This window comes from Misgurnus anguillicaudatus, chromosome 10, assembly GCF_027580225.2.
Source record: "Misgurnus anguillicaudatus chromosome 10, ASM2758022v2, whole genome shotgun sequence".
In the NCBI taxonomy this organism is placed as follows: Eukaryota; Metazoa; Chordata; class Actinopteri; order Cypriniformes; family Cobitidae; genus Misgurnus; species Misgurnus anguillicaudatus.
Window position 1 is genome coordinate 11,672,188 of NC_073346.2, and position 21,752 is coordinate 11,693,939.

At 36.8% G+C, this 21,752-nt stretch overlaps 1 protein-coding gene across 2 annotated transcripts in view; it reads left to right on the forward strand.

The window, feature by feature from the left end:
• Window positions 1–21,752, forward strand: part of adcy2a (adenylate cyclase 2a) — a 165,292-nt gene that overhangs the window by 77,911 nt on the left and 65,629 nt on the right. For both annotated transcript variants that reach the window (XM_073871868.1, XM_073871869.1), the window contains exon 3: window positions 12,865–13,026. In XM_073871868.1, the coding sequence (XP_073727969.1) occupies window positions 12,865–13,026 (162 nt within the window). The remainder of the gene's footprint in view (window positions 1–12,864; window positions 13,027–21,752) is intronic.

Below are 21,752 nucleotides of genomic sequence, written 5' to 3' on the forward strand. Positions count from 1 at the left end.
TTTCATTCTGATCCAATTTTTAAACCCTAGTTACTGTGCAATGTGCTATAATATCATAAATAATACCTGTAAAATGATAAAGCTCAAAGTTCACTGCCAGGCGATATATTTTCTTTAACAGAATTCCCCTTTCAAAGGCTACAGCGAACGGCCGGTTTGGACTACAGCCCTCTACTTCCTGCTTTAATGATGTCCCTAGAACAGTTTTTTGACTAAACTCCGCCCACAGGAATACGTCAGTCACCAGCTAAGCTAACGGCAAGCTAAGCTGCTATTGAATCACAACACACTTAACAATACAATCAGAACTCATTACGTATTTCTGAAGGAGGGACTTCATAGAACTAAGAAGACATCAGCCCGTTTTGAGGACAGTGAAAACAGCGATATAGAGATACCGTAAAACTTCAAATAATAGCCCGGGCTTTTATTTTCCCAAACCTATCATCACACCAGGCGTCTAAAAGAGACAGGTGTCTATAAGAGACAGGCTTTTAATTTAATTGTTCCAGCATGACAGCAGGAGGTTACCACATATTATGTTTTATTTTTAATTTGAATGTGTTTAACAAATTAGTTCGTGTAATAACAATAGTCTTAAATTATTGGCAGTATAAATAAAGCAAACAATGATATGTTTTTTTATTGGTTGTTGCGTGAAATCTTACCCAGATACAACAGTGCTATTTTCTGATTGGCTATTGTGTAGCCTCTTTCTTTTTTTTTGTATTGGCTCGCTCGACTAGAACTCTAGGGAAGACGGGCTTGATAGAAAGAGAGAGCAGTGCAGCCAGATACATTTTAGGTGCTGCAGCATATTAAATATGATAAATAGTGTTTCCGCGTGAGAAATACAATGTGTGGCGGGAGTGCATGCATGACAAAAGACTGAAAGCCCGGCTATTATCAGCGGCCCCAAAACACTACCGGCCCACCGGGAAAAGTACTGACTCCCTCGATTGCCACTTCGCTACTGTCATCAACACCTCAATTCTGGCGACGAAGCTTGTTGTGTTGTCATAGTGATGAGTAAAGCAACGACTGCGTCTGTCACGTGACATCTACCGGTAAGCAAAAAAAACTTTAGCGTGTTCAATCTGCACCATAGAACTGTCTTAAACAGACTATCTGACGGGTTTTAAAAGATTAAATACAACCCGAAACTAAAAAACAGACCAGGCCTTTATTTGAGACAGGCGTTTATTTACCCAAACCTGTCGTCACACCAGGCGTCTAAAAGAGACAGGCGTCTATTTGGGACTCGGCTATTATTTGAAGTTTTACGGTAAGTAAATTGTGTGAAAAATACAGTTTTTTTTACACATGAAACATGAACATATGTTATATTTCGCACTGTACACAAAATCAAAGCTTTAAAAACACAGAAAGAACGGGACCTTTAAGGAGCAGAGGGGGTAGGATGATCAGACCACAATTAAGACTAAACCTTTGGAATATTGACTAGTTGCTGTCCATTCCCATGTTATTTCCTGTTATTTTCTGACAGTGTATGGCCAACCCCTCTGTGAGCTGAGCAGCCTGTCCAAGCTGGATAAACTTGTAAAGCAATCACCCCAGCTGACAGTCAGCTTGTCCAGGCAACCATACCTTATATTAACTAAGACTTCATTATCTAAAACCAAAATATTGCTGGTCTTGAAAATAATAATAGAATGAAGTACAGCAGATAAACTCTCAGGTAAAAGCCACGAAGTGAGGTCTGCTAGACAAGGCAAAATGTGAAGTTAACAATCCATTCAAACTAGATATTGCACTCTAAAAAACAAATTGTTTTTAGCCCAATGGCTAGACAAATCAAGGACAGAACACACGCTGGGGCTAACTTGACCCATTAAGTTGGGTTGTTAATTTTAACTAAGCAAATGGGTTGTTTTTTAAAACATGGTCCCATTTTTATTTAAACATTGGGTTAATTTTACTTAATTTTGACTATTTACTATTTTGGACTATTTATTTATTTATTCTTAATTTAATTTAATTTATTTAATTTTGTGATTTTATTGCAGATGTCAAATACACCACATTAAAAACACATGCAAACGTGGTACCCCGTGTTTTTTTTTATTAATAACATTACATGTGCTATAATACAGAGCAAGACACCTAACCCCAGCTGCTCCGGAAGAGCTTGGCTGACACCGCCGTCAGTATATGAGTGAGTGAGTGAGTGATTGAGTGAGTGAGTGAGTGCGTGAATGGATGAATGTGAGGCAACTTGTTAAGCGCTTAGGACGGCCATAGGTCTGTTAAAAGCGCTAAATGAATGCAGTCCATTTACCATTTACCTCAATCAAAAATATCTAAGAACTTAATCACAATAAAAATAAATGTAAAAACCTTTATTTCACCAGAAAAAAACTAACTTTTAGTATATCCTCTTGAAAAGTGCTGACTGGAGTCTGTCCCGATGATGGTCCAAAATGCCCACGACAGGTAACTTAACAGTGGGGTTGATTTGATTCAGCACAAAGTAAAAAGTTGAGGTGCAGGATAAGCAATTTTAACTTTTTACCTGAACACAACAAGATGTTCAGAAATGTTCTGTGAGAGCTGCTTAAGTGGTTTATGCAACGGTTATTTTTTTAATTATCTGAAAAAGCAGATTATGTGTGTTTACATGACATTAATCGCATCATAATTCACGTCTTCCTTAATTGCAACATGTCATTTGCTTAGGTTTTTATAGGCTATGGAGTAAAAACCTCACGCAAATCATATATTTATGATAAAAATGTTGATTAAATGAAGCGTATTAAACATCCAAAACATTCACTCCTGAAGTGAATTCAAATAGCACCACACACTGAGTTAATCTGACCCAGGATTTGGGTTAATGCGTTACGGGAGGGGTGCATTAATTCAAGTGTCAGTGAAAACAATCCAAATATTAACCCAATGATTGGGTCCCACAAAACTACTCAAATAACTACCCAAGACTGAAAAAATAACCCAATTAAACGACCCAAAAGGCTCAACCCAGCGTTAGGGTAGAAAAAATAACCCAGGATTTTGGTGTACAGGTAGTTTATTAATGCATACTACAGATAATCACTCAATTTGAATTATAAGGAAAAAAACAGTAAAAAAGTATGGTATGTGTTTAAGCAAACAATGTCTGGAAGTGCACTCAATATCAACAAGGGCTTCATGCCTTATGTTGACACTGAACTTTTGCATCTAATTTGAGCAGCAGTAAAGCTTGACTGATGGTCACTTCTATATTTATTTTATAGGCTATAATATTTGTACAGCACAAAAACATCACATTACTTCACCTCGCTATTTTGAATATGTGTTTTTACTACAGTAAAATGAAAAAGCATAAAGCTTAAATTGTTTTTAAACAAAGCATAAAGCACGACATGTCTTGACACAGAATTTATCCAATTTTAATGTACTGTAGAAGCATTAAAGAACATAAGATAATCTCTCTTAAACAAAAGTTAGTAAATCATGTAAAATTAACCTGAATTGTTTAACTAGGCAACTGTACACATAGGGACTATCAGATAGTATCAGAACAGCAACAATCAGATACTTTTCATAATAGATCTGATAACTCGCAGAAGAATTATTTTCACACAAAATTTCAAATCATTATAGTACACCAATAAATTTTAGGTTGGTTTAACCCATGGTTGGGAAAATACTGGATTGCCTTTGCTGAGCTGTTGTTACAATGAAACAATTATTTATAGTCCATCAGTTGGTTCTATCCAGTGTTTATTCAACTACGGGTCAACACATCCCACCATTTTTAACAGTGTGACATACAGAAGAATATGAAGTTCATCCCCTGAAGTTAATTTTTTCCAGTATTTTTTTGAGGTCGAGCTGACCTATACTCTCAAGATACATAAATGGCATAATGACAGATCCCAAATCTGTGAAACTCACTCCAAGAAAGATAAAAGTACAATAATAGTCATCAAAACTCATGGGTATTTTGTGTCCCATCGCAAAGATAACTGCTGGTGGCAGGTATGCAGTGAAAGTCATAACAAAACTGCTAATGATGGTCCGCATGGCTCTCTTCTTCTGTGGATGTACGGTATTTTTTCCCGAGGGATCTTTTCTTCTCAGGGCCCGATACACAGTTATATCACAAAAACAAATGACAGGCAGGGCAATAAGTAGCGGTATAGATGCAATGGCCGTTGTCAAAGTCCATGGATGTATGACTATAACATATCCGTAACTGATCATAAACAACCAGATTACCGTGGCAATCGTCTTTCTAATCATGTCAGTCTTCTTGCTGGTCCTGTAGATGATGGGATGAATTACGGCAAAATAATAATCTCCACATACACACGCCATGAAGAGAGGTCTGCCAGACATGGTTAGTGCATACATGAAATTACAAAAACATTCAAATTCGCTAATGTGCCAAACTATGTAATTCACAACATTAAAAGCAATAATACTCAGGAAAGCGAGATCAATGACGGTCATATTAAACACAAAAAAGTCATTTGAGATGTTTTGTCGACGCCTTTGGTAAAGTTCCCGTAGTACTGCGGCACTGGCTGGGAAACCCAGCAGAACACATAATACAGTAAAAATGCCCCATAGTAAAGAAGTCATAGGATGATTGGTGCATAATGTAAAATAATTTCCATTCTCAGTGTCATTAGGCAACTTTGAATTGTGAAATAAATTTAAAGCATTTAGTGACATTTTTAAGTATCAGATCTCCAGAGCTGAAAGAAGAAGAAAACATTGCAGTGAGACAGTATATTGTAAATATTTGTATCATATTCAGGTCTAAATGACTTTTGATATGAAACTGATCTGCACAGACAGCGCACTCACATTTAATCTAAACTGAAGTTTAATTTAGTTGCGTTTGATTGCAAACCACTGAATCGGCAGAAATGAAATGGGAATAATTCCAAAGTTATTATAAGAAATAAATATTATTGTAAGAATATTTTTGTCATACCTCTGTGATGTTCGAGTGTCTGAGTGAATGAGATCTCTCGCAGGTGTGTGGACAGCTATACTATAGGTCATTACCTTTAAAATCTGCTGCTTTGAATATGAAGGTAATTTGTTATTACAAAACACATCGACGGTAGCACTTTATTTGAATGTTTTGCTGTACTTTCTGTAGCCTTTTGCACACACAGATTATAGGAAAATGTGTCTGGGATCTATCTGGGAATTGTTGGATTTTGGTTCATTCATACTGCCAGTAATTTTCTGGAATCTGTGCCTGCGTTAAGGGGCAAACTTACGATCTCTCTCGTGAAGCTAACACGTTAGTGACTTAAACTGCAATTTATCGACGGGCTGCTGGAGGCTGGTTTCAAAAGGGAGTCAATTCCCATAGACCCCCATGTTAAAATGCCCAACTTTACATCAGAAATAAATATGTTTACAGCCTGGTACACAAAGTGATTTTGGTCTATAGACGGTTTTAGCAGTAACAATATAAACAAACGTAACTTCCGGTAATCTACACTGTAAAAAAAATCTGTAGAAATTGCAGCTGGGTTGCCGGTAATTTGGGGTAGATTTACATTTATGTTTTTTACTGGCAACATTTTGTTGATGATGATTTCTGGTTCCCAGAATGCTTTGCATGAGGCTGTTCATGTATAGTTTTATTCTGTAAAGATAAAGACTTGTTAATATTTAAAATTTATTTAACTTTGAACAAACTCTTGCCAGTAAATAACATAAATGTAAATCTACGGTAAATTACAGGCAACCCAGCTGCAATAACATTGTAATTTCTACGGAATTTTTTACAGTGTAAGCTAAGAATCAATAACAACAAAGTCCCTTTAACATATAGTTTATTTATATAACAAGCAAAATAAACAACACATAGATTACAAAGGAATTGTTATTTTTTGATGAGGTATTTGTTCAAGAGTTCAGCAACTAGTCAGACCATTAAACAAATAGAGGCCGGAAGTACATTTCCGACCAGACGATTAATCGCGTCACCGCACGTGCATCTGATAAATATAGTTAATTTTGTCCTTCATAACAACTGTGAATTTTTTTTTTATAATTAAATTATATTAAGCCTCAAAGTTCTGCATAATTAAGGCCGTGGCCACTTGAGTGACGGGTGCCACTGCTGTCACTACCGTTGATCTAGGTGGGCATGGTTTAAGCAACTAGGCACCTCACCCACGTCTGCCACTTTGCTCATATTCAGTTATCTGTGAGTGATGCGTGATGACTTTGGGCTTCAAAAATGCTCTTCACAAACCTACAGGTGATGTCACGGACACTACGTCCATATTTTTTACAGTCTGTGGTTCACACACATCCCGTAAAGATCCCTAGAAGTAGGCAGCTACAAGCCAATAGATTAAATGCCTGAATTTTGTTGCAGATTTATATGTGAAGTGGTTTTAGACTAAATATTTAACTGTGCTGCAATAATTTGATTGAAATTAAATATTTTAAGTAAGGGATAATGTATAGGAAGTAAGCCCTGGCAGTGTGATCAGGACTTGATGCGAAAGTGTAATTACCCATTTATTACACAGCTATATAACCATAGACTGTAAAAAAGATGGACGTAGTGTCTGTGACGTCACCCATAGGTTTCTGAAGATCGTTTTTGAAGCTAAAAGTTGGCGGTGCCTGCCGCCGCCATCTTGGCCACGCGTCACCTTGCATCACTCGCGGATATCTGAAAATGGGTAAAAAGGCGGGACATGGGTAAAGCTGAGGTGACTGGTTGCTAAAACCACGCCCGCCTAGCTTGACTCTAGTGACAGCAGTGGCTGTACAACCGTCACTCAAGTGGCCACGCCCTTAATTATGCAGAACTTTAAGGCTTAATATCATTTAATCGGATGAGTTACAAAACAATTCACCCCACTCACAGTTCTCATGAAGGGCAACATTAGCTATATAGACAGAAACTCTTTTTGTACAAGGCTGTAAACATATTATTTTCTACTGTAAAGTTGGCCATTTTAACATGGAGGTTTATGGGAATTGACTCCCTTTTTGACCCAGACTCTAGTGGCCAGTCGATGAATTTCAGTTTAAATCACTTCCGTATTGGCTTCATCAGAGAGATCGGAAGGTTGCCTCTCGTATATAACTCAAGGTAAGAAACATTAAATATTGATTTGAAATATTTTTAGCTCATTTTTAATGAATGCAGACCTTTCGCAAGGAAAACCGTTTACTTTCATATTTAGGATAAAACAAGACATTCAAAGTTATATGGTATTAAAAGACGTATTTATATTTATTTTTTGTGTAATATTAAACTGTACCTGTCAAAATAATTTGCATCATCCAGATAACCATGTGTTTAGGTGATTGTTATATGGGAATAACAGAACTGCAAATGTTGCAAAAATCAAGCATTTCAACAAGCCGTGTAATAATGATTGTTTAATAAATGTTTCATTACATTTCTATTTTTATATTCATAACAACATACTTCTGGTGTTGTCTGGAAAAGCAGTACAAAAATTTTAATATTGCTTTGCGTTTGTAGAAGTGGCTCAATGACACACGAGGCATGATGAAATAGAGAGCAATGCGTAAAACAATGAGAATGTAACTTCGAATTTGATATGCTTTAAGGTGTCCTGTCTAATATATTTAGTGTATAATGACTGATGGTAAGCTATGAATTCATAAAAGACATGGATGTTCATTTTCATGATGAAAACACTATCTCTGTATAAAATGAAATATGTTTTGATCCATTGGTACTTACACTGTTTTGCTTATATCAGAAAATGACAAACTCTTCATGATATCACACAAAGGTTGATGCTAATTTTGGTACAATTTCAGCAACATAGAGTGACTTGTAGATTTACCTATACATTTAATTTATTATCAGATATATCTAAAGTTTTGTGTATACAGGTGTTACAAGAGGTATTTGTGTAGGCAAAATAGCATTATACTGTATAAACAAAATTAAACCAGAAAGGGAAACATTAATCAAGACTCTTGACACTTGTCACTCATAGATCAGGGAACATGAGAGTGATAATACTGAGCTGATGTCATTGCAATACACACACAACCCAATAAAAAGAAGAAGAAAAAACTACAATGTGAGAATGGAGCTAGTTCTAAAGCTCAATTTCTGTACAGTCTCAAAAAAATAAGGTACAAAAGCTGTCACTGACTGGCACCCATTTAAAAAGTATAGTCTTGTACCTAAAGAGTTATTAGTACCTCTAGGGTGCGGTTTGCTGGGGGGATATAACCCCCCCCCCCCCTTTGGTCTTCATATCCCTGCCACTGACTTATTATTTTTTATCCCCATTGTGAATATAAACAGCTGCCACGCAATAGTGCAAACAACAATAAAATCAGGAATGGAGTATTACTGTCAGTGCTTTCGTTCATGAGTAGACAACGCATATAGGTTATGTCATCATGATCCTTTTTAGTCCTTGCCTGAATTTTCCAAATGTCGCCAAACACTAATAGTCTTTTTCAACACAAAAACAGCCAAATAGTAAATGTAAAGGATTTCAGGCAGCATATCATCGTATTTTATAGGACCGCCACAAAACAAATTCAAGAAATATTACCATTTAGAATGAGACAGCAGAAACTCCCAGGATGACAGGAAAGTAAAAAAGTACTAAAAAACTAAAACAAAAAAAATAGTCTGCTATTTTCTTAGTCCGATATCTTGTCTAAGCAGGCATATATAGGCTATTTATAGTTATATTGAGAGTATGTTGTGTGTGGTTTTTTTCTATTAAATATTATGATTATAAACAAGTGTTTTTGCATTCTGGCATGTAAAGTGCAGTTTCTTAATTCTTTTATTAAGTTTCTGTAACTGAGGCCAGCAAGTCATGGAGAACTGTGCTCGTAAAAGTTAACCTTATGCTGCGTTTAGACCAAACTCGTTTGCGCCGCCAAAATCGTGTCTACCGCACCTAGTTTGCCGCTTTATCAGTTTGAATGCGAAGAGCAAAGTAGACACGCGGAAAAGCAAGCATTTGACGCGCGTCAGAGGCTAAATTCGCTCCTTGTGGGAGGGGCAAGTGCTATGCGGTTGTCTGTTTGCAAGATGACTGATGTTGATTGTGCATTTATCGAGAGGATTACCGGTTTGTATTTGGTAACCTTACTATAGGGGGAAAATAAACGGCGCGGGTCGATAAACGTCACGTGACTCAAAAGTGAAATGTGTTTTACAATTTACCAGGTTGCCCAATGAGAATAAGAACTTGTGTCGTATAGCTCTGGGTGACTGCTTATGGACAATATCAAGCGTTCCTTCAGGTTGAATAAGTGACTCCGTGCGGGGCTTCCGCCACAGCAGCAAGCAGGCTCCTGATTGGTTAATGTGGCGCAAAATTCCGCCAAAGTTAAAATTTTTCAACTTGGGTGTCAGCCGCAAATTCGCGTCAAACGCAAAATGCACCAAAAGCACCATTCGCTCGTATCACGCGTACCGCGCCAGGGACCTCATTCACGCCGCGAGACCTCCAGACGCACGTCAACGCGTCTTCACATTGACTTAACATTGAAATCACTCGTGGTAGAGGCGTGAAGCGCGACATAACCTCAAAAAGTGCTCTAGCAACAGACGCTGGAGGTCATGGCCTTTAGCCGACCTTAATACACTGAATAATCAATATAAGCATGTGGTTCGTAATTTATTTTCATGAATAAAAAAAAACATCCCCCTCTGTTTTTCTTCACAAAAATCTGAGTACCTCAGCATGGTCGTAGCCAGCTATGAGGCCACAGAGGTCCGGACCTCATCATTGTTTCATAACAAAAAATACAACTTGAAGTTCTCCAATTGAATAATTTAAACTGACTCATATTGACATTCGCGTATATAATTACGTTTGGGCAGTTTACTGTATAGTTTAGTGTAAAATGATGGAGATTGGTTCAAGCAGTGAGACGCTGGCAGCCATGTGTGCAGCCGAGTGAAAATGTGCAGGTTAGGCGATGTCTCCGAATTGTTTCTAAAAGACAAGGTCTGAACTTATATTTTTCTTTATAGCCTATTTTGCTTGTTTTCGTATTAATAACTGGCAATATAAGGGTGCCCAGCCCCTAAACAGTAATCAAATGGCACATCATTCAGCATCTTTCAGTGTGGGCGGGTTATATTACTGACATGATACATTCGGTAAGACATACGAAATAATCATCATGATTATGTATGCAAGAAACGCTTTCAACACTAAAAATTTGTAGAAAAATTAAACAGGTACAAAGATAATTGGTTTTAAATGAAATATGCCAAATATGTAAACATTTGCCATGAAGAAGGCTTTGTTATTTCATTCAGTTTAGGAGGTAGAGCGTTAAACAAAGTAATGCTAAAAACATTCATAAGAGCGCTAAACGGAGTTCTTGTTTATATTGCCTAATATTGCTTATTACAACGAATAATATAATGCTATTATAAGCATTTTTGCATGAAAATAAATTATCCACCCAAAGTCAACATTAAAGTATTTGATCTAATAAATATAATAATGTCCACACCCAAAACATATAAACAGAATGTGTATCAAAAGTGTAAAATGGCAAAAAGGTTACAACAGGATAGGGGAGGGCGATAAACCGGTATGATAGTAATTACCGGTATTGTGTCACGCCATGATATGGATTTTGCAAAACCGTTGATACCGGCGTTACATATTTTAAACTTATCAGGGTTCCCGTGGGGTGTTAAAAAACTAACCTTCAGAAAGTTATATCTAAGGCCTTAAAACGCCCAGATCTTCATCCTAGGAATTTAACTTTCTGAATGTTATTTTTTTAAGACCCCGCGGGAGTTTACCCAAGTCTTAAAAGTCATACCTCCGTTCCCGAGATGCGCTGTCCACAGAAACACAAAACGAAAAGCTCCAATCGCACTTCAATCCATTTTAATCATCTTTTTTTTAAGAGGATGCACATAATAGTGCACGCAAATCCTGCCAAAGACTATATTTCTGGTGTTGTGATCTGTATACAGCGAGTTTGGCGAGAAACAAGCCCGTGGCTTACCTAAGCATTAAACATAAGAGGACCCAGAAGCGAACAAAATCAACACTGCTTTATTGAAAATCAACTTAAACAGTCGGGCTGTCGAGTCCCAAGGCACCAACAGCCCGTCAACAGTGTTATACATTCAGGAGGCTTTTTTTTTTACAAGAAATTACCGTAATAAACCATAATTTGCCAAAAAGTGCAATTTATCTTCTTTTAGGAACCATTCCTTTTTTGATAGCGCAAATGGTTGAGAAGTTACGGTTAAATGAATAGCGCTTTCAGAGTCCTTTAGCGGATAACGTAAGCAACATACCAAACACATTAAAACAGCCTTTAATGGTAAATTTTGTTTTCTTAATGCAGATTTATTAATTAGAGAGGCTATTAAACAATACATAGTGCATATTTACGCATAAAAACGTATGAGTGGAGTATTTTTGGCACTGTGAATCTGCTGGTTAATTAAATTAAATGCAATAAATACATTAATTAATATAACTAACTTGTGTTAATAAACTGCATTTATTAATGCGTTCAGGGATTAATAATAATTTAAAGTGAGATGGCATCTCCCATCAGATGTTCATATTAGCAACAAAAAGAAAATCTTGTTCTCTGTATATTTATAAATCAAACAGACACAAGATATACACAGCACACAGCTTTAAAGTTGTTGGATGTAGCGTAAAACATTGTAGTAAGGCATATAGCCTACCAGCAAATGACCATACTAATTTCCATACTTTCATACTTCCCATATTAGTGACAATATGCATAAGAAGATGAGTCCACCAATCCACATAATGGCACTTTTTAAGGAAAAAATAGGAAAAGATAAAAAATCATGTCTATGTCCAATCCCTCACTTATTAGTAAATTAAGGTTAAAAATACAAATTTTGCCAGTAATTTAACTAAGGTTTACTACAGTGTGACTCCAAAATCTCATATGGCAACATACCGTAATACCGCTATACCGGCTGAAGAGTGAAAAATACCTTGATATGAATTTTTGCTCATACCGCCCACCCCTACAACAGAATATATTAGATCCAAGGTAAAAAATAAAGTATACTTGAATGTACTAAAACTACATTTAAATAAATATTTTTTAAACCTTATGCAATACAAATATACTAATAAAAGGTAAACAGTTCTACTTGAGTAGTACTTCAATGCACCTAAAAAAAGTATACATTAATGGATTTCTAGTGTATTGAAATAAATATGTTTCAAAATAGCACAGTTAAGTACACTTAGATGTTCTTAAGAATATCTTAAAACCTCATAACCTTACAAAAAAGTATTCATAAGACAGTCAGTTATAGTTCAAGATTCTGATTGGTCGGTAGCTGTGGTTTATTTATGATAAAACACAGCTATGATCTTTGCGCCTAACGATTCTGTGTATCACTGCACAGCACCTTTAGCAATGTAAACAAATGTGAAACTTTTTGTTGCTGTCCACAGTTGCTCAGGGACTATTTATTCCAGCGGAAGAAAGACATTTAGTGATTTTACCTCATAAAAGTATTGTTTTGCTTTTAATTATTTTGTTGTGTGGTACCTGTTTAATAAAAACCATAAGGTACCTGAGGCTAGTGCTGTATCGTGAATAAGTCATGGTTAAAGGGGTTGCATTGACCAACAATGCTCTTCAGCTGTGACTTATTCTTCGCTATACAGGACAACCTCTCATATCTTTCAGTTTACATACTGTATGTCGCTGCTGAGATATAGCCCGTATGACAACTTTCTCTTGTGACAACAATTAAAGGAACATTAGGTTACAAGTTGCACAATTGTAACATTTTACTGCCGCTTTCAAGCATCTGTTCCTCAGAGATAACCTTTCCTCTGTTTATTCTGTTTTCAGGTGTCTTTCTTCTTGTTCATCATCTTTGTGGTTTACACCATGCTTCCCTTCTCCATGAGGGATGCCATCATAGCCAGCGTGCTCACGGCATCCTCTCATACTGTCGTGCTCAGTGTCTGTCTCTCCTCTGCGAATTATCATGTGGAGCCCCTGGTATGGCAGGTCAGTTATCAGCCGTCTGTCTTGCTTTGTGTCTGCCAAGAGCTGTGAGTTTCACTCTGTTAACCAACTGTATATGTGTCCCATCTCTGCTGTGTGGATGTCTGCCTATGTGTTTATAAAATGAGACTTTATTTTGTGATAGAAATTTTGAGCTTGAATGACATTCGACAACTGCCCTAAATAGCTTTGAATCTGTGTTTTAGTAGTTTTGGTAAAAGAGTAGTTATTTATTGTGAATTTGAATGTGTGTGCTATAGGGGTGTGACGAGATCTCGTGCGACGAGATATCGCGAGATTAAATGTGTTTCGCGAGATTTCTTGTGGAGGTGCTGGCCGTTTACCAAATAAAAGACTGCATCCTTCGGAGGTCGCATTTTTAAACTGCATTTACTTCATCACTGTCTTATTAGAGACTATTAACAATTATAAAGTTTACTAATTATTTAGTTATCGCAAATTGTTGTAATATGCTCACGACTTGCGAATGTAATGCTCAAGTTACTGTGCTAGTATCTAACTAATCACTTTCAATAAGGTTATTAGAAGGCGTTCCTAATTTTGATTGTACTAGTAACAATTATACAATTAACTCTTTGCCCACCAGCGTTTTAAAGAAAGTTGCCAGCCAGCGCCAGCATTTTTTATGATTTTTACAAAAGTTCAATGCCTTCCAGATTATATAAAAAAAAAAAAAAAAATATATATATATATATATATATATATATATATATATATATATATATATATATATATATATATATATATATATATATATATATTAGGGCTGTCAATAGATTAAAATATTTAATCACGATTAATCGCATGATTTCATGAGTTAACTCGCGATAAATCGCAAATTAATCACACATTTTTATCTGTTCTAAATTTACCTAAATGTAACACTTTTTAAGTTTTTAATGCTTCAATCAGCATGGATTTGGATAATATATATGCTATATGCAAATGTATATCTACAACAGCCTGTTTACATTTTCAACAGAACCATCAGCCATAGTTTTATAAATGTTTTTGCCTTTAGAAGACCTTGTTCTTTCTCCATTTCTGTTTGCTGCTGCATCATTTGTGACCTGTGCTGGCAAATTGAGTTGGGATGAGCAAATTTTCAAAAATGTGTCATTTATATTTTAACATTCTCTTTAAAAAAACTTCAAAACAATTGGAACAATTGTTGGAATCTGACAAAGCATGACAGAACTATACCTGTTAATGCAAAGCAAAAACAATATCAATATACATACATGTTTTTCTTTTATTGTTTAATTTTGACATTGAGACAGACCACTTTAAGACTGTAGGATAATGCAAGGGTTTAATATGTAAGGGATAATGTAGAGGCAGCCGGTAGTTATCGGGAAATAAGCCCCGACAGTGTGATCAGGGTGGGTCTTGTATCACACTGAAGGGGCTTATTTCCCGATAACTACCGGCTGCCTCTACATTATCCCGCTTATTACACGGCTACTTGTCACATAAGAAAAAAACCGGACATGAATATGAATTTGAAACATTTTATTGGCATATTTTTTTAAATTAACATGTTTATCCTTCCGCGAAACTTTGCACAGATGCATAAAATGATCGTAATACCTTATTAAGATCCTCTGCTTCATACTTGTCTGACTCCATTTTTTCTCTTTTAGCCAGTCTTTGAGAAGTTTTAATGCCCATTCAGTATTTTTTTGTGTGTTGGCTTTGTAGCTGTCATGCTCTATTTTGTCAAGTTCAGTCTCAGTAAGCTGTCTGTATCTTGTCGTGGTTGTCCAGTGTTTGTCACAAGATGGCGCCAAACAGTAATCTTTATTGATCTTTATTGGTGCGGAGCGATTTTACTCGTACAAGTAGTACCGGCTATGCGTTATTATTTTGGAGCGGTTATTATTTGAAAAGAACGAACCTGCAAATGTCTCAACTGACCAATCAGAATCAAGCATTCCAGAGAGCCGTGTAATAAATGACACAACAGATACTTTTCCTTAACAGTTAACCAAACATTCACTTCAGATATAACAGATTATAGGTCGTACCTGCGTGAATTCTTGTCAAAACAGATATTTTTAAACCTGTAATTTTGTGTTAGATGTCTATATATATCGAGCCCAGTCTCCTGAAGATGCGTATAAATAGCAAGTGTCACGAACTCGCGCGTTTGTGTGCTTGCGCTTCAGACGTCTGCGTCAGACATCGCTTTTGAGCCTTGTCACTCTTAATAACTCTTTTAACATCAATCAGATCCCGAACTTTATCTCTCTTAATAATTATTTTAACATCAAGAAAGTCCTGCGGTCTATTTTCTATAATTTCTGAATGCTTTTTAAAACGAAACTAAAAAGTGAAAGAAAACGCATCTTTGCTTTATATGGATTTGGGACGATACACCTCACAGAAAACGTGCAGATAAAGAAAACTGCACGTGCAGAAAACGTGCATTTTAGATGTTTAATGACCATTTAGAGCATTGGATTCGCTAGACGAGAGCTTAATGTTCTTATTTTTATGAAAAGCTCCGACTCATCTAGACAGCGCTGGTCACTTGCTGCGTCTCAATTCATCCAGCTGTGGGTCAAACAGAAATTGCGTGTTGCGTTAATCACGCGTTTATAAAATTAGTGCCGATGATCAAAACATACAAATTGTTTTTACTGTTTTTGAATCAGTGGATGCTTTAGTGTTTATAAGTTGTGTAAGAGAGCCACCTAGTGGATAATAGCAGAAATATGGATTTCCGTAAAAACACAAAAACTGCCAGGGAAGCGATTTGGTGTAATTGAAGAGATAACTCGTCAGTGGCAGGGAAAGAGTTAAACAAATAAGTAAAGGTCCTGTCAGTAATTAACGAGAGACGAATGACATGAACTTTATTCCAATGAAACTCATTGTTTTGATTGAGAATTTTTAAACCAATTTTATGATAATTTTGTAAAGCTACATTTTATAAATACTGGCTTAGAATAGTTTAAAAAGAAAACAACATTATAAACAGTGGTCTTAAAAATAAAAATCTTAATTTGCATGTAGTTAAAGAATAATCTCTAGCACATTTTGTATTTGTAAATACGAAGTCAAATGAACCTTTCTCTGTATGATGTTTCTCACATAGCTATTTATTCATTTCTGTTAATCGAAACTCCATTTTTCTTTCATCAGCAGTGAAATTTCATATTTGCAGATTTCCTGAATACGGTTTAGAAGTGTCACCTGTATCCATTTAGTTTTAATCTCTTCTCGTTTCCCTCGTCGAAAACCGCATTAACTATGGTTTCCAGTCGAATTGCTTGTTTAGAAAATCCCCCCAAAATAACTGGCTCTCTAAATGCTCTGCGTAGCAAACAAGCAAATATGACCTTTCTGTAAAAGCCAATTTCTGTGAAGGACGCACAATAATTCCATGTATTTCAAATTCTGTGTAAAAGGTCAAGCTTTATATGAACAGTAACACAGAATGTCATTATAAATCGTGACGTATTTTTCAGTCCCTGTTTACTTTTCTCTCTATTAAGATGTGACTGCTGAATGCAGCATCTACTGTTTATTTCATCTTTTCACACACACTTTCAAGTCTTTCTTTTCATGTGGTGTCTTTTGGTCCTCAGTAGTCTTAAAAGCAGTATGATTTTAACCTCTGGAGAGCCCTGAGACAGAACAGGACCCTGGCCCCTTCAAGTGGGCATGTTTGATAAAAAACAATGTAAGAAAGAAGAAACCTGAACATTTAATATGCTTCTCTTGCAGCATTCTTGTACAAATGATTCACTGTATAATCCACTTTAGTTTAAAACTGTGCAAGACCAATGTGTAGAAATGAGTCCTGTAAAAATGCAGCATGAAGTTAAAACAACTTGGTTTTGCAAGTCAATTATACTATTTTAATTTTGGATTTGTGAAAAGTTGACATAACTTATAAAAGTTGAAATTGTTTAACTTAATATGAATAATCATGTATCACAGGCCATCACTTCAACCACATTTTAAAGGGCACATGTTTTGCAAAATCCATGTTTGGACATAAATGTGTGTGTTGGCCGTGTGTAAACACAACAATCCTACAATGAAAAAAATCCACCCTCTGCTTCTTTTTTAGTCCACATTAACTCAAAGCAGTGTCATTAGACATTCTGTTTTGATTCTCTTGTTAATGTGATGTCACAGTGATAAAGGCCCTCCCACAGCCACTGACTGATAATTTTACTGCTTTCCTAAAAGTGTTTGTTAGCAAATTGTATAGCACTAATGCGGCTAAAGATACTATATTGTCCTAGACTGTATTCACAATTCATATTTTTAACACAAAGCGCTCTGGTAAGGGAGTGAGGAGCAGTAGCTCATTTGCATTTAAAGGTACACACATGAAAACAATATCTGGGCATTTGCGACATGATATAATAAATGATCTGTGGCATATTTTGAGCTTTACAGACCCATTTTAGGCACAACTGAGACTTATATTACATCTTGTAAAAACTGGCATAATATGTTACATGACATGAATAGATTATATTATCATACAGTTTGTGATTAGGGGTGCAACGGTTTAAATTACTTACGGTTCGCTGTGTGTCATGGTTTTGGTATGTTTCGGTGTGTGTGTGGGTATGTTTATGGGGTTAAAAAGGCTCAAATTCTAAAGAAAATTCAATTATTTATTGGGTTACAAACACCTAACACTTTGGTCAAAACAAGCTTCTTTACAAAAATAAAACCTAAGCAGTTTTTAACCTTTGCCAAAATCAACATTTTCACTTAAAGCTCCCATAACACGTGCTGTTTCTGCATTTCTGATGTTAATCTGGAGTACCTATAGAGTAGTATGACATCCTTTATATCTCCGAAGAGTCTTTAGTTTAATCAGATTCATAAAAGAAAGATTAGCTTTACCGAATTTTTCCGATAACGTACCAAAAAATGAAGAAAGAGGAGTTACTACTGCGGGAGGAGCGAGTACGAGTCATGCAACACTATACAACACGGTTTAACTTATGATTCACTCAGAGCCGGCCTTAAGCATCTGGTGGCCCGTTTCAATAACTAATAGGGGGCCCTACCCACAAAAAACATAAGCATAATAGAACAAGACTGACACTGAACCGAACTTATAAATAACGATGGGCTCCGCGTTTTTTCAGCACCGTAGACAGCTCACTTGGCGGCGGGCATAGATTTCACCTGAGCCCTTTTTAGATATCCACCCTTCTGTGTTTGAGTGCTGAGATGCCCTGAAAAGTTCATCTTTGCCCAGCGATTTTGTCGCCTCGTACTCAATTAAAATCTGAACGAGGCAACAGGCTATTATAAAAACAGTTTACATACTGTGATGCGGGAGCAAAACAAAAAAAGAAGATTTCCAAGCCACAGTAAAAAAAATCGCCCCTCGTTTATCTAAAGTTCTTGGTCATTATGTTCATTTAATGTATGTTGCCTTAGAGGAAAATGCAGTCATGCACTAAATATATTAAAGGCAGTCAGCAAATGCACACAGATGTTATACACATATTTTTTAATATAATGAAATACTGCATTAAGGTTAGTATAAAATCCAATCATATTATTAAAAAAACCCCATTGAAATCAGCCCCTAAAAAAATGTATTATTAAAAACATAGAATCACACTTGCACAGCCAAGCCTGATGAGAGAGAGCATGGTCGAATTCAAAACTGCGTTTTTGCGCCCTTGAAGGGCACTTCGGGAAGGGAAGGCCGCTTAAACTCACTCCAGATTAAATTAAAATTACGTTGTTTTCATTGCTCTATTCTCCAAAGGCTATTTTAACGGTCACAGTCACGCAATGAGAGACACAATTACGCAACTCTATGCACAGCTCTGATCTTCGAAGGGAATAGGGCATAGGGATGTTCACTTCCAATTGGTATTCTCTCCATTTGTGAAGGTAAATTTGTCGGAATGAATGGGCACGGGCTAACTACGACAGGTAACACAATTAAGAAATGTTGGTTTTCATAAAAATAAGGCTATTAAGCTCTCGTCTAGTGATCCCGATGCTAAAGAATAATTCAACTTCTAGAATTATCCACATGTGCACGTTTTCTGATAGTTTTTATGAAGCACTGTGATGCTGCTGTAAACGATTCTACATTGATTTATAAAAATGAAAGAATTGACTTTTAAAAAACATAATTTAAATGACATATAACAAATATTAATGCAGTTCTACAGTTTTATTGTAGACTAAATAAAATACATTCATTTCATTTTAATAATCCGATTTCTATCGTAGGCTAAAGCGCGTATTAACGTCCGAAAGAAAATAAATAGCAGAAATTAATTTATTTAAAATGAAAGATATTTGATTGCTTAACATCCACTGGCACTGACACTGTGAGCTCCCCTGTGCAGGACCCCCCCCCGTTCAAACATTCTTGCGCTGGGCTGGGGCCCTCCTTGGAGGGCGGGGGCCGTTTCAATGGAAATGGTTGAAACATAGCTAAGGCCGCCTCTGGATTCACTACATGTTCGTGTCATTTATATAATATGCACGCGCCTATTTCCAACATAAGACAGAAGTCTTACTTACCGCATGCAACTCATGACCCGGTTGGGATTTTTCAATGAAATCCGGCGCATTAAACACACACGCAAAACTCCTCTGCTACCCGGATAACAAACTATATCCATTGTTTTCATAAGGCTGACCTTCTTCTCCTTACATCCAAAAACACATTTCTTCTTTCGTGCCATTGTTGAGTTTTGAAATTAAACAAAGCTGTCGCGTGATGTGATGTTTGGAAGTTCTAGCTTCTCCCGCTGATTGACGGGTGGGCGGGGTTTTCTGGGGGAAGTCCCCATAAAAAGAAGTGATACGTATAGAAACCCCTGAAACATCATCTGGGCCCGTAATTGAAAAAAACTTTCCGAAACTTGTACGAACCCTGGCGAAGTTTGTTAACATTTAAACACAGAAGGCAATGTGTGTGTTTCATTGTCACCTGCGATTGTGTGCAATCGACTCGTCATATTAGATGTATTGTCTTCAGCATACGGCACGCGTGGCGTGCAAATTTTAAAGTTTTGTCCACATTTTCTTGAGCATCGCTGCTGCAGACTTAAATGAAGCTGGCGTATTAACGGCTTTTCCCCCTCGCTTGCCTCGCTAAACGGTCCGCAACACACACACCCACACCAACATGTGAGGAGGAACTGTAAGGTTGGCAATAGATTTGCATACTACGAGTTTATTGGACAGGAACTCTCATTTAACATATGCAGAGCGTATTCGGAACCATACATTAGCGGTTTTATGCAATGTTTTTTATATTAGAAATGCGTAGTCGAGTCAAACACGGTGCACCGCGGTGCACTTGCCTACCAAACCGTGGGAGGATAACAGGATCGATTCTTTACCGAGAACCGTCGCACCCCTATTTGTGATCATACAGATCCAATTTCATGCTTCGATTGACATAATGATAACTAAAGTAATGTTTTGGCATCTTGACCTTATATACATGCATCATGGATGCCAATAATTTAATCCAGGGGTCCGCTTAGATTGACGGTGCAGCTGCTCTCTGATAAATTTTAGCTGAATGTGTGCCATTTTAAGCCTAGTAATAGTGGATGGATGTGCAGTGTTGGTCAGGTTTTGAGTGAAAATGCATGACTGCACTCCTCTGCGAGGTGTTAGAAAAGCAACTGTGAAGGAACAGATTTGTGCCCTTTTGGGCGCCAGGGTGGGACGGCTCCTGACACAGATCTGTGCCAGAGTCTCAGCGGCTCGTGTGATCTTTGTGCCTTCTCTTCCAATCAGCATCTCATTCACTTCATCCAGTGCCATTTTTAGGTGAAGTCACTAACTGCAAGAGCAAGCACCTCATTACTGTAGCTTGCACTGAATGGATGCAGGCCAGTTTGCAGAATTTTCTGCTTACACAAATGGCGCTTTTTCATTCAATAGTACGACTAGAAGGCTGCCAAACTATAATTTGTTAATGTTAGGTATGTTTACTTTATCAGCTCTTAAAGCTCAGACACAAATAGAAGGGAATGCCTTTCTTTGGTATTTAAAGCATGTGTGTTTTCAGAGGCTAATATTTTCTTTGACATGTTGTTGTTGCGCTATAGTTTTGGGTGTGTTGTGTTACAGATCTGTGATAGTTTTCCGCTTCAGTGATGCTCGGGGTAAGTTGATTGAATTTAATCTCTGTGTCATTGGCAGAAAAGCAGGGTTAAATTTCATTACGGCTCAGTATTTCCCCATGGGGCCCCTACCAATGGGCTTTCATGGGTAATGAGGGCAGTAAAGCCACAGGTTTAAATGTGTGCTGAATAAGAGGACAATCCACATGATGAATGGTCTGATGCAATACTAACTGATCGGACACTGTATCATACTGATTTGATTTAATTACATATGATCTTTTGACCTGCGTTTCCTTCTCTCTTTCTTTCCCTCGCTGGGTGTTTTGGGCACATAAACTCATACATGTACAGCAGCAAGGTAAAGTGTTACATCTATGGTCAGGCCTTGGGGCTGATATAATGTTTTGCAGGTTTGTGTTGTTAAAAAAAAAGTGTCCTATAGAGGAAGCATGTGATTTATTTCACTGGTTCAATATCATTTGTTTGCATATACGAATAAATCAAATAATCATTGCTTAGTACTGCCAAGTCTACAGGCAACATAATGTACCTAAATGCATCACTGAGCAAGTTTATCAATAAGCAAACGTATTCTTCTTCTAAAAATAGCCA